Here is a 12,521-nt window from a genome sequence, read left to right on the forward strand (position 1 = left end):
CCGATTAGATAAGCGTGATACTTTGTATGCTTTGATTACTGCTAGTTCTTCAATATTTAAACGCTTATCATGTCTCATTTGAAATTAAGGTATCAAAAACCAAATGTCAAAAACTTTTATATTTTTATCAAATGTACCGCATTTTAATCATAATCTAAAAACTTATTGTATGTAACAATAATTATATGTGTGTGGATAAAAAAGATGCATCTCACAAACTTGCTTACAGATTTACAAAATAATGGATCGGAACATGGTGAGCCTGATTCTATTTCCTCTACTGTATATATATACAGTTGTGGACAATAATAGTATATATATATAAATAATAGTAGTGGCTAGTAAAACAATAATTTGTGACAATAATTTTATGTAAATTTAAATATAAATTAATAAATTTAGGCATAACAGTAATACAAACACTGAATAATGAAATGGGAGTAAAAAATGTTGGTAACACTGTTCAAATTACTTTAGGGAAGTCCCGAATTTTATATACGAACATATCTAGATTTGTAGGTTAAAATAACATATCTGTTGTTTCCTATCAATTTATTTATATTAGCTTTTTGTTTATTTGGTTTTAGTAAGACTAATTAAAGGTAAGATTAATTTTAGTGTTAATTTAATGAAATATATAAAACAATCGTATAAATTTATTTTATAAATAGAAATTATGGGTTGTGCAAAGCATTGTGGTGCAGAAAAGAGACAACTAATTATTAAATTAAAACAAGAAGGCAAAACATTCAAATTTATTCAAGAGATATTAAGTTGTCCTTCTTGATGATTAGAAATGCTCTAAAATGGAAAAATTTAGGCAAAACAAGGGGCCGAAAACAAAAAACGACTAAACATGAAGACAGATTGATAAAACGTGCTGCTGTTGCCGATCCTTTTGTAACTTCCCGCCATATTAAAGAAGATTTAAGTTTAAGCGTTTCTTCGAGAACAGTACGTAGGCGGTTAGTACAAAGTAAGTTAGTTGCCAGAAGCCCAAGAAAAGTTCTCCTATTGAAAAAAAGGCATGTGGTAGCAAGATTACATTTTGCAAAAACGCATGCAGATTGGCCTGTTTCAAAATGGCGTAATATTTTGTGGTCTGATGAAAGCAAAATTGTTTTATTTTGGTCAAGTGGACGCATGATGTATGTAAGGATGTAACTCTGCATACAAACCGCAATACACCATAAAAACTGTAAAACAGGGCGGAGCAAAATAAATATTTGGGGTTGTTTTTCTTATTATAGCGTAGGGCCAATCGATAAGATTGATGGTATTATGGATCAAGAAAAATACCTTCAAATATTACAAAATACCATGTTGCCCTATGCAGAAGAAGATATGCCCCTAAGATGGGTTTATAAGCAGGACAACGATCCAAAGCATACCAGTCGCAGAGTAAAATGTTGGTTCATCGAGAATAGGGTTGCAGTTATGGATTGGCCTGCACAGTCACTGGATCTCAATCCAATCGAAAACCTTTAGATGGATGTAAAAGAGGCAGTTTATAGTCAAAAACCAAAAAATCAGCAGGAGTTATGGCAAGTTGTCCAGAATGCTTGAAACAACATTCCTTTAGAACGTTGTCAAAATTTGATTAACTCAATGATAATAGATGCAAAGCTGTGATAAAAAACCGGGGACATGCGATTAAATATTAATTTTTTACTATTGTTTAATTAAATTTATATCATTTTTTTGTTAATAAAATAAATTATTTGCAATATAACATTAGATAAATTAATACTACTATTATTATGTCCAACCTGATTTTTATACTTACGTAATTATTATAAATAAAAGCAAAAATTTTAAATTTTCTACTTATTAGTTTATCATCTCACACCTATTTAATTAATAATCCAGTATTACAATTTCATTTTCAGTAACTGTTTAAAGATAATAATATTAATTCGTTAATTTTAATCACACTACTATTATTTTGTCCATAACTGTATATATATATATATATATATATATATATATATATATATATATATATATATATATATATATATATATATATATATATATATACATTCGAATCTCCTTAATTCGAAAACCTTTACAATTCGAATGAATTTTTCAGACCTGTCAGTAAGATTCTCTCAGTAAATCAAACTTTTTAAATTTTTGTCGTATAAAAAACTCGTTAACCATCGAACTCTTTTTTCAAATTTTGAATGTTTTGATTTTTTGTTAAACAGTTAGCGTGACCTATTTCCTTCTGTTTAAAAAAAATCATGGCATCAAAAAGACTGCATAAAGAAAACAATTTAAAGCTGAAATACGAAGCTCTACTGGAATAGGAAAAAGAAAAAACAAATAAAGAGGTTTCGACAATCTTTGATATTCCACCAAACACTCTTTCAACCAGGAAAAAGAATAAAGATAAAATCTTTGACGCTTTTCGTCAAAGAAATTTGGCTAAACCGGTGAAAGTTGATACGTATTATGAAATCAACAAAGCTGCACTTAAATGGTTTAAACAAATGAGAGCTGATAATGTCCCAATCAGTGGTTTGCTGGAAAAAGAAAAAGCTTTATATTTTGCGAAAGAGTTAAGCTTCGAAAATTTTCAAGCTTCGGATGGATGGTTAAACAAATTTAAGAAAAAGTAAATTAATTTCTTATTTTATTCCTCCAATATAATGATTAATGACTTTACAATATATGATTATTCTACACCTTTTTCTTTAATTGCTTTAAAAAAATAAAGTAAATATTTTCCATAATTAGGCATTCTAGAAACTCGCAAAGACCTCGAAGTTAAATTCAAACGTACGTATCACACGTAAGTTTTGTTAAAGCAGTTATAATTTTTTTTTTGTAGATATGGTATATCTTTCAAAACCATTTCTGGAGAGGCAAAGTCTGTTAACGATCAGATGATCGCTCCATGGCTCGAAACCACACTGCCTACAATTCTCTCTCGATACCCTCTTGAAAATATTTTTAATGCCGATGAATTCGGTCTTTTCTACCAATGTTTGCCTGATAAAAGTTTACATTTAAAAAAAATGAAAAGTACATAGGAGGCAAGCATAGTAAAGTTTGCCTGACTGGGATAGCCGCAGGTAATGTTAAAGGAGAAAGACTTTCAATGTTTGTATTTAGAAAATCGAAGTCTCCTAGATGTTTTAAAGGTGTGAAAAATATTCCTTGTTGCTATTGGGCCCAACCAAAAAGTTGGATGTTGGCAGAATTATTTGAGAAGTGGTTTAAAGAAATTGACTTAAAGTTTAGTTTTCAGAAAAGGAAAATTGCTTTAAAAGTAGATAATTGTTCTGCCCATCCTAACGTGCAGAAACTTAATTGGGTGGAGCTTATCTTTCTTCCACCGAATACAACTTCGATCACCCAACCTATGGATCAAGGAGTTATCCGATCTCTTAAAGCCAAATATCGCTCACTTGCAGTGAAAAAGCAAATTGCTAAGAAAAAGAGAACAAGATGCTTAAGTTTTCTATCTTAACTGCTATGTTTATGCTAACAAAATCATGGAATTTCATTCTGGATCAAACTTTCATAAATTGTTTCAAAAAATCGGGAATATCATTAGAAGCAGTGGAAAAGCATGTAAATGATGATAACAACCCTTTCTGTGGCTTAGATGTAGACGAGACTGTAATGGAAAACTTAAGAGATGATCTCGAATTGTTAAAAACAAAACTCGATGCAGATTTTAACCTCACAACCGACGAATTAGTAGACATAGATTTCGATGTTTGCATTGCCAACAAATCATTAGATGAGGACATCATTACAGAAGTTTCTGAGCATGATGCTATTGACACTGAAGTGGAATCCAATGATGAGTGCGTTGGTGTTTCTGACAATGCTACAAAATCAAGTCTGAACGAAGTGATGCATAGTGTCACTGTACTCGAGAATGACAGTCTTTATTCTAACTTTGGAGATGATTTGACGAAGGCTCTTAAAGACATAAATCGTGTCATTGAAATAAATTTAAAAGCCTCAAAAAGACAATCTACAATTACTGACTTTTTTTTGAAAATGCAAAAGTTTAAATCACATAATATATATTGCAATTAGGCCTAAGAATCACTATTTGTTTGTTTGTTTCATTTCTATTCGTTACTTTGACCAGAATATTTGAAAAAAAGTCAACTTTCTATAATTCGAAAATCTCTCTAATTCGAACTTTTTTTCCCCGTTAAATTCGAATTAGAGAGATTGTACTGAAATTAGAGAGATTGTACTAAATTTTCCATTAAATTCGAATTAGAGAGATTGTACTGAAATTAGAGAGATTGTACTAAATTTTCCGTTAAATTCGAATTAGAGAGATTGTACTGAAATTAGAGAGATTGTACTAAATTTTCCGTTAAATTCGAATTAGAGAGATTGTACTGAAATTAGAGAGATTGTACTAAATTTTCCGTTAAATTCGAATTAGAGAGATTGTACTGAAATTAGAGAGATTGTACTAAATTTTCCGTTAACTTCGAATTAGAGAGATTGTAATAAAAGTATTAATAAGTAGAAAAGTACACTACAGAATAGTAGAGTATAGAAAAAAGTAAGGGATAAAATTTAAAGAAAAAATGTTATAAAACTTATCAGAATTCGAATTTGAGAAACAAAAAAAGTACTTATTATAGTATATATAATATATATATATATATATATATATATATATATATATATATATATATATATATATATATATATATATATATATATATATATATATATATATATATATATATATATATATATATATATATGTCTATTATAAAATATTTATATCATTTTTGTGTTCATATTTGTTTATATTTAGATAAGAAAGCACTCAATTTAGTTATAAGTATTATAGTTCATCATTAAGTTCATTATTTATATTTAGAACAAGAACAAAATAAAAATCAAACTGTTTTATCCTTTTTGAATATATTTTATTATAGTAGATATTCTGCACACAAAAAAAGGGATTCAAAATAGGACTTAACAGTTTTTAAATTAGGCATGAACAAAAAAAATAACTTATTTTTAAAATGGTAAAAAGTATTTCATTGATTTCATATTTATTTTTTTAGTGATGACAATGGACCAGATAGGTAAAAATTATTTCATCTCTAAATTAATAGTTTTCTGTTATATTATAGTTATGAACTATAATCTTTTTAGCTTGCTAAAGGTTAGAACTAAGTATGTATCTTTATTAATAAATTTTAAATTTGATTTTTGAAATGGTTTTATATTAAATAAAAATAATAATTTGATAAATTATGTTTTCATTATAGAACAGAAAAGAAAACTTGGGTTTTATCGTTAAATTGTTGAGTTATTTTGTAAGTAAATTTAGTAATTAATTTTTGGAATTTGATTTTAAAGAAGTTGTAAAGATTTTTATTTATTTAATAGTATTAAAAAATCTAATTTTAAATTTGGGAGTAATAGCATATGGAACCAACAATGGCAAAAACAGAAAATTTGGTTATCACTATTACAATGACAAACAAACTGAGATGATTACTTTGCATTTTATAACCTCTTTTGTATCATACTTCAATTTAAGTTTTTATTTGTTGTAGGTATTTATTTATTGCTCAAAAGAGTTTTTAACTTTATCCAAAGTTGTTTGTTGCTTGGTCTTAGTTAAATCACTCAAATTTGGGGAACAACTTTAAGGTAACCATTGTACATAATGAGTGTTTTTTATTATTTGTTAATTTGTTAAAAATTAAAATCTTTTCTTACTCAAAAACTTTTTGTTTTTTTTTAAATTTAGAGTTGACTCAAAATGGAAAAAAAAGGAGAGATTGTATTTTTGTGTATTTAGATTGATTTTCTTATATTTATATTTATTATTTAACCAATATACATTACTTAAAGATAAGTTTTTAAGTATATCTATATTGTAAATGTATATAGGGATATGTAATATAATTATATTATTATGTGCTTGTATATAATTTATCAAAATTATTAATAATTTTTTTGAAAGTGTTTATTACTTTACTAATTTATTATTTATTCGCGTATTTGCTGTTGAAGTAAAATGTAAATCATGGAAAATATTTTTTATGTAAATCAAACAAAATTTGTTTTCAGAAAATATTTTCAAAAACATACAATCGATTATATATATATATATATATATATATATATATATATATATATATATATATATATATATATATATATATATATATATATATAATATATATAATATTTGCTAGAAATAATTTGTTTAAATTTTTATATAAACGGAATATAAACTGCAACTACTTTTATTTACAGAAACTATCCGGCAGCTGAGTTTCTGGAACTTTTCCGTTGTTTAACGGGAAAAACTTGTTTAATTTAAACGGAAGTATGCGTTTATTTACGGAAAAGTTCCGGCAGCTGCGATGACCAAACCTCCCGTTGTTTAACGGAACAAAACTCATTGAGTTTAAATGAAAAAATCTGTTTGATAACGGAAACATCCATTTACATGCGATGGGTTTTTCCGTAAAATAACGGGTAGTTTGGTCATCGGCAGCTGCCTGAATTTTCCGTAAAAAGCGCTCTTTTTTTTTTAACAGTGTACATTTTTCGACAATTTATGTCAGGTTCTATTTAAAACTAGTAAATTTGGCGAATTTTTTATACAGATTTTAAAACTTAAATTAAAATCAGTTAGAAATTTACAGTTTTACACAAGTTAAATTTACATGGCTATGCAATAATAAACTCTTTAAATTTAAGCAAAATAATAAAAGTTTAAATGTAAATAACACAGGTCAACAAAAAAAAAATTTTTTTCTGGTGCCGAGCAAACAATTTGTTTTTTGTATAGCATTTCTTATTTTGATTTCAAATATGCAACTCTTTTTTTACCATCACGTCAAGTTGTAAAGATATTTAGGTTCAAATCTTAAATATTTAGGGTAAAGTCCCTAATATTGTGGAAAAAAAAGTTATTCAAAAGTATGTCAACCTGGGTCTCAAAAGAAGCATATTTTCATAGAGATTTTAAAAATGTTATTCAGTTGTAATAAATATAAGTATTTTTTGTATTGTTGCTAAATAACATTCTGTTGAAATTTTTTTAAGAGTCTTTAGCCTTATTTTTCACATAATTTTTGTCAATAAATTTTAAGGAAAAATATTTATGTTTTCTAAAATCTCTATGAAAATACGCTTCTTTTGAGACTCAGGTTGACATACTTTTGAATAACTTTTTTTTCGACGATATTAGGGACATTACCCTAAATACTTAAGATTTGAACCTAAATATCTTTACAACTTGACGTGATGGTAAAAAAGAGTTGCATATTTGAAATCAAAATGAGAAATGCTATACAAAAAACAAATTTTTTGCTCGGCACCAGAAAAAATTTTATTTTTTTGTTGGCCTGTGTAATAAATGAAAACATAAATTTTAAAGTTATATTTTTAAAATAAAGATTCTACATACTTCGCTTTTGTAGTCAAAAATTAATCCAAAAAATTTACTTTCTTTTTTTTCAAAAAACAAAACAATAAACGATCACCACATCAATGTGAACATTAAGTAACATCAGAGCCTGGACGATAATCTAAGCAGGTCTAGCAGCCAATCAGGTCAGAGTCTCTTATGTCACTGGGATCAGGCCAAGATCAATCTAATTCAAGATTCAATAGAAACTGTTCCACCAGAGTCGTAATAATTCTTTGGTTTTCTATGGTTTTCACCTTAGTCACAGTTTTATTTTTTTATTGGATCGAGGATATTTTCACTAGTCAAGTTTTGCTTACACGCATACAGAAAAACAGTGATGTTATATTATATAAACGAGTTATCTTATCACATTGTTAAATCTACAATAATCTATAAAATATTTATTTAATCGCGGAAATTTAAAAAGCGTTAAACTTTAATAAAAAGTTTTATTAAAACAACAACTGCAACAAATTTTAACAGAAATTTTTCATTTTTAATAAACCAATATATTATGCATTCATACATCAAAACATCTCATTAAAAACAATGGAAAAGAACTTTTATTAAAAATAATGCATTTTAAAATCGGTTTTAGAGGTTATAAAATAACTTAGTATCAGAGTAGCCGACTTTAGGCAAAACAAACAACAACAAAAGGAATAAAAAAAGATCTAAAAAGAATAAAAAAGAAAATACAATTTAAAATAATATATTAAACTTTTATATTAAAAATATAATATATTTAAAGTTAAATTATTATAATAATAAAAATATTTATAAAAACGGTTTAAAACCGATTGATATTAAGTTCATAGGCCATGTGAATAAAAAAAAGCAATTGCTTTAACTCAGCATACTTGGAGTAATTGCTCAGCGAGAGTAAAAGAAGTACGAGAATAAAAATTTGAGGGATTTTACTCTAATTTTTATTTACGTAAAGCTGAGCAATTACTCCAAAAATTTTTATTTACGTAAAGCTGAGCAATTACTCCAAAAAATTTTATTTACGTAAAGCTGAGCAATTACTCCAAAAAATTTTATTTACGTAAAGCTGAGCAATTACTCCAAAAATGCCGAGTAAAAGCAATTGCTCTTTTTCATTCCCCCGGCCTAATATGTCAATTCATATATCAACGTGAAAAAAAACAAGAGATGCGTGCAATTTTTGATGAAAGTTTAATAAAAGATTAAATCAAAAAGTTATTTTTGATTTAATTTAATAAAAAATTAAATTAAAATATTGTTAAACTTATCGGGCTTTTACTCAAAATAATATCATTAGTTTCCTTGTTTATGTAGCACTTAAATTAAAATAATAAATCCTCAAAATGTATAGAAAAAAATATATAAACAGTTTGAAAAATATAACATTTGTAGAATGATTTTTCTAGAAAATATATCTTATCGGTTTTATCAACTATTGCTGTAACAAACTTGACCATTTTCCAGAAAATCTTTTGAACAATCGCCATTTTGTTTAACAACTATGTTATTAGACTTGAGCAAAAAAAGTTCTTGCTCCATTTCGCTTAATTTCTTTTTGTACATATTTTTTTCTTTTTTTGTTTCTAAAAATTTAGATTTCAATGAGCTAAGCTCAAGATTAACGTTAGACAATTCTTTTTGCACTCTTGCAAGTTCATTTTCAAGCTCCTTATGGACAACTTCTTGTTTTTCTAACTTTTCCCTATTTTGACGAATATCAATCATTTCATCTTTTAAAAGCTGATATTCAACTTCGTATAGATGAAGTTGCGAAGTGATATTCATATTCAACACGCGGTTACATATGTCGTCAGTATTAGTTGGTACTTTCACAGGTAATGTTAGCTTGAGGTACTCAACAATGGTCTCAAAACTATCGCACTCCAGAATTTCATTAATGTAATCACCAATCATAACTATAGCTACCTAAAATTAATTCATAAATACAAAAAATTTGAAGTTTATAATTTTGCTTTATTTTAATACTACGTTTTTTACATTTTTTACTACATTTTTTTACATTAATTGAAGGCTGTTGAGGCTTCTTAGCCTAAATAAACTTACTAAACGCAACTTACCCATGTAAAAAAACGAAACCCACATTTTAATTGTGGGTAAGGGAAGGTGAAGCTCATAAACCTTGGATAGCAATCCTCTTTATGTTAGTATCATAATAAAAATACGGTACCCTGATCTGCAAAACAGATTAACGCAGAAGGGCATTCAGTTGTAAAAAAAAAAAAAAAAAGATTTATTTTATGCTTTTTATTTAAAAACTCTCTTCTAACAAGGCTGCAAACAACCACTAATTAAGTTTGGAGTTAACAAAAAGCTAAGAAGGAAGTTAAAGAGTAAGAAAACGTTGACAGAAGACTTAAAAAACTGTTATTTTAAAATAAAGATTCTACATACTTCGCTTTTGTAGTCAAAAATTAATCCAAAAGATTTACTTTCTTTTTTTTCAAAAAACAAAACAAAAAACGATCATCTTATTTCATTACTCATAGAACTTTTAAAATCCTCTTTGTTAACCGTTTCCTTACTCTTTAACAATAATCTTTGCTTTCTAGTAACTCCCAACTTAATAGTGGTTGCTTGCAGCCTTGTTGGGAGTTAATTTAAAAAAAGAAAGTATTTGTGCATAAAAAAACAGCTACAGTAAAAGGATGCGATTTTGCTAAAATCACATTTAAACTAAAATTATTATACATTTAATGTAAGTAGATTACTTACATTAAATTACTTTACTCTAAATTTATAAATACCTGTTACCATAATTTTTTGTCTTTTTAAAGGTAGGGATCAACTGTAGCATGCTAAGATAGCATACAGAAAAATATGCAACAATTAAAAACATTGGCTATTTCTGATTAAGTGGACTTAACTCAACAACAAAAAATAGTCTTCTATCAGATGTTTTATGAGAAAAAGCTGAAGGTTTTTTAATTTTTTTAAATTTTATAAAAATTAACAATGTTTTTAGCACCTTTGTCAACTAAATTGATAACCAATTAAAACAAAAATAAACATATTTATCATTCAAAAAAAATTAAATTACCCTGGAAATTAAGAACAGTATAGAGGTTTTTTTTACTGGTAATATTTTTTCTTTGCCAAATATAACAAACAAAAAAATGTAAAACCGACTTACTACACAAAATATGTTAGAATTGTTTATTTCATTGAACATTTGACTGATATTAAATTGTCATGATATTATATATAAAAATATTTACATATCAAAATCAAAATTACTACATTAATTTTCTCAAAGGACAAGTAAAATTCCTGTATATAATGAGTTTAATACAATAGGAAGTACAATATGACAAATAAACATTTTCATACAGTATACCTAGATTTTTAACTTATAGCTAATTTAACATTTTATTCAAAATATAACGTAAAATTGGTGTTTATACATGTATTTGTGCTTACAATGACATATAATAGAAATAGACAGAATAAAACAAAAACTGTTCCATAATTTGTGCAAAAAAATAAAAACAAACTAAAATCTCCCAAAAATCACATTTTTTTGACCCAAAAAAAATCAAGAAAAAAAAAAAGCATTTTTTTGCAACTTAATACACACTCACACACAAATATAAGAAAAAAGAAACGATTGCTGTCCCAACCCGAACCCTTAGTTGATATACTGGCAGTCCTTGCATGTATATGTGCATGTTTATTCATGTATATGCATATATATATATATATAATATATATATATATATATATATATATATATATATATATACATATATATATATATATATATTTATATATATATCACCAAATGATTTTTTTTTACCGTGCCGTTCGCTGCATAAAATCTGAAAAAGTTGATTTGTTCAGATGTGGTAAAAAGTAAGCGTTAAGACCAACACGCTATGTAGAGTTATTTTTTCAAAAAAGTTGAAGACTTTAATGCTGTAACTTTTACATACTAAATTATATAATAGTATTTCACATTTCTGTAAAAGTTTCAAGTTATTTCCATTTTTGGTTCATTTTTAATAGCTTTTAGAGTGTCAAATGTTACGACTGCCCCTCTTGCAGAATTGCCCATATATATATACATTGATACAGTGGGTTGCCAAATTATTAGGGACACTTGACTTTTTAAGTAATTTTAAATTATAAACTACTTTAATGAATAAATACGTATCTTGTAGTTATTTTTTTATTTTTTTTATTGTTAGAGAGCTTTGTTTAGAATATAAAACGACATAATTACTTATTCATAGCTATTTATTTTTTTATAAAAAGTTTTAAAATAACAAACAAGGTAATAGTCTTAATATTTTGTAATGCCACCCTTAGCTACAATAACAGCTTTCAGACGTCGAGGCATGCTTTCTTTGCAGACTTTTGCATTGTGTTGAAGACTGGAGTTGCTATGCAACTCTCTTATAAGGGTTTCTATCAATTGCTGCTTGGTAGTGATGATTTCTTTGACAATTTCCCATGCTGTAACACTTCTAGCTTTATGGCACGGTACTGAGTCATGCATGAACATATACTCTTCATTACAGAGAACCATTCTTGGACCTGGGGCAGGAGCCTGTTTTCCAGTACTCGCTTGTACTGGTCCTGCCTCACAGTCCCTTCTATAATGTAAAGGCAGCCCATACCCTTGGCTGAGATCACAGAAAATACCATTACACTCACAGGATGTTTAACTTTTTCCAAAAGGCAGTCCTGGTGGTATTTTTCTCCTGGGCATCGTCAATCAAACAAACTTTTGTCCATCAAAATTTGAAATGTCAATTCGTCTGAGAAGCAGACCTGTAAAACATTTCAAAGATATTTTAAATTATTAAACTTAAATTTTTCTGGTTTCTTATAATATTATAAATTACATTTACTCTACTCCAGTCTTCAATAGTCAAATGCTGGTGTTTTCTAGCCCATCCCAGTCGCTTTTTTTTCATGGCTTCAGTTAAACGTGGTTTTTTGGTTGGACGACAACCCATTAAATTCTCTTCAGCCAACCTTCTCTGAGCTGTCCTTTTGGAGACGTAAATTCCTTTATTGTTTATCATTGTAGCTAGTTGAGACACACTTTTCTTTCTGTATTTAAGACAGATGTCTC

General features: G+C 27.2%; 2 protein-coding genes across 2 annotated transcripts in view; one reads left to right on the forward strand and one right to left on the reverse strand.

The window, feature by feature from the left end:
* The first annotated feature begins 204 nt into the window (after positions 1-204).
* LOC136088044 (tigger transposable element-derived protein 4-like) lies at positions 205-3,478 on the forward strand. Its single transcript, XM_065811689.1, has 5 exons — positions 205-256; positions 403-515; positions 2,313-2,620; positions 2,837-2,976; positions 3,039-3,478. Exons 1-5 carry the CDS (start codon positions 205-207, stop codon positions 3,476-3,478), a joined length of 1,053 nt encoding a protein of 350 aa, XP_065667761.1.
* Positions 3,479-8,709: 5,231 nt separating this feature from the next.
* Positions 8,710-12,521, reverse strand: part of LOC100203930 (TBC1 domain family member 4) — a 67,137-nt gene continuing 63,325 nt past the window's right edge. Inside the window, exon 16 of the mRNA XM_065812826.1 lies at positions 8,710-9,349. Coding sequence (XP_065668898.1) covers positions 8,852-9,349 — 498 coding nt within the window. The 3' untranslated portion in view covers positions 8,710-8,851. The remainder of the gene's footprint in view (positions 9,350-12,521) is intronic.

The sequence above is a fragment of the Hydra vulgaris genome, chromosome 12, assembly GCF_038396675.1.
Source record: "Hydra vulgaris chromosome 12, alternate assembly HydraT2T_AEP".
In the NCBI taxonomy this organism is placed as follows: Eukaryota; Metazoa; Cnidaria; class Hydrozoa; order Anthoathecata; family Hydridae; genus Hydra; species Hydra vulgaris.

Excerpts from the sequence above, each read along its gene's own strand:
- LOC136088044 (XM_065811689.1), top strand. The coding sequence starts at position 205 with ATGCATCTCACAAACTTGCTTACAGATTTACAAAATAATGGATCGGAA. Across the intron at positions 516-2,312 it reads ATACGAACATATCTAGATTT|GAAAAAGAAAAAACAAATAA; the intron begins GTAGGTTAAAAT and ends CTACTGGAATAG. Across the intron at positions 2,977-3,038 it reads TTTTAATGCCGATGAATTCG|GAGGCAAGCATAGTAAAGTT; the intron begins GTCTTTTCTACC and ends AAAAGTACATAG.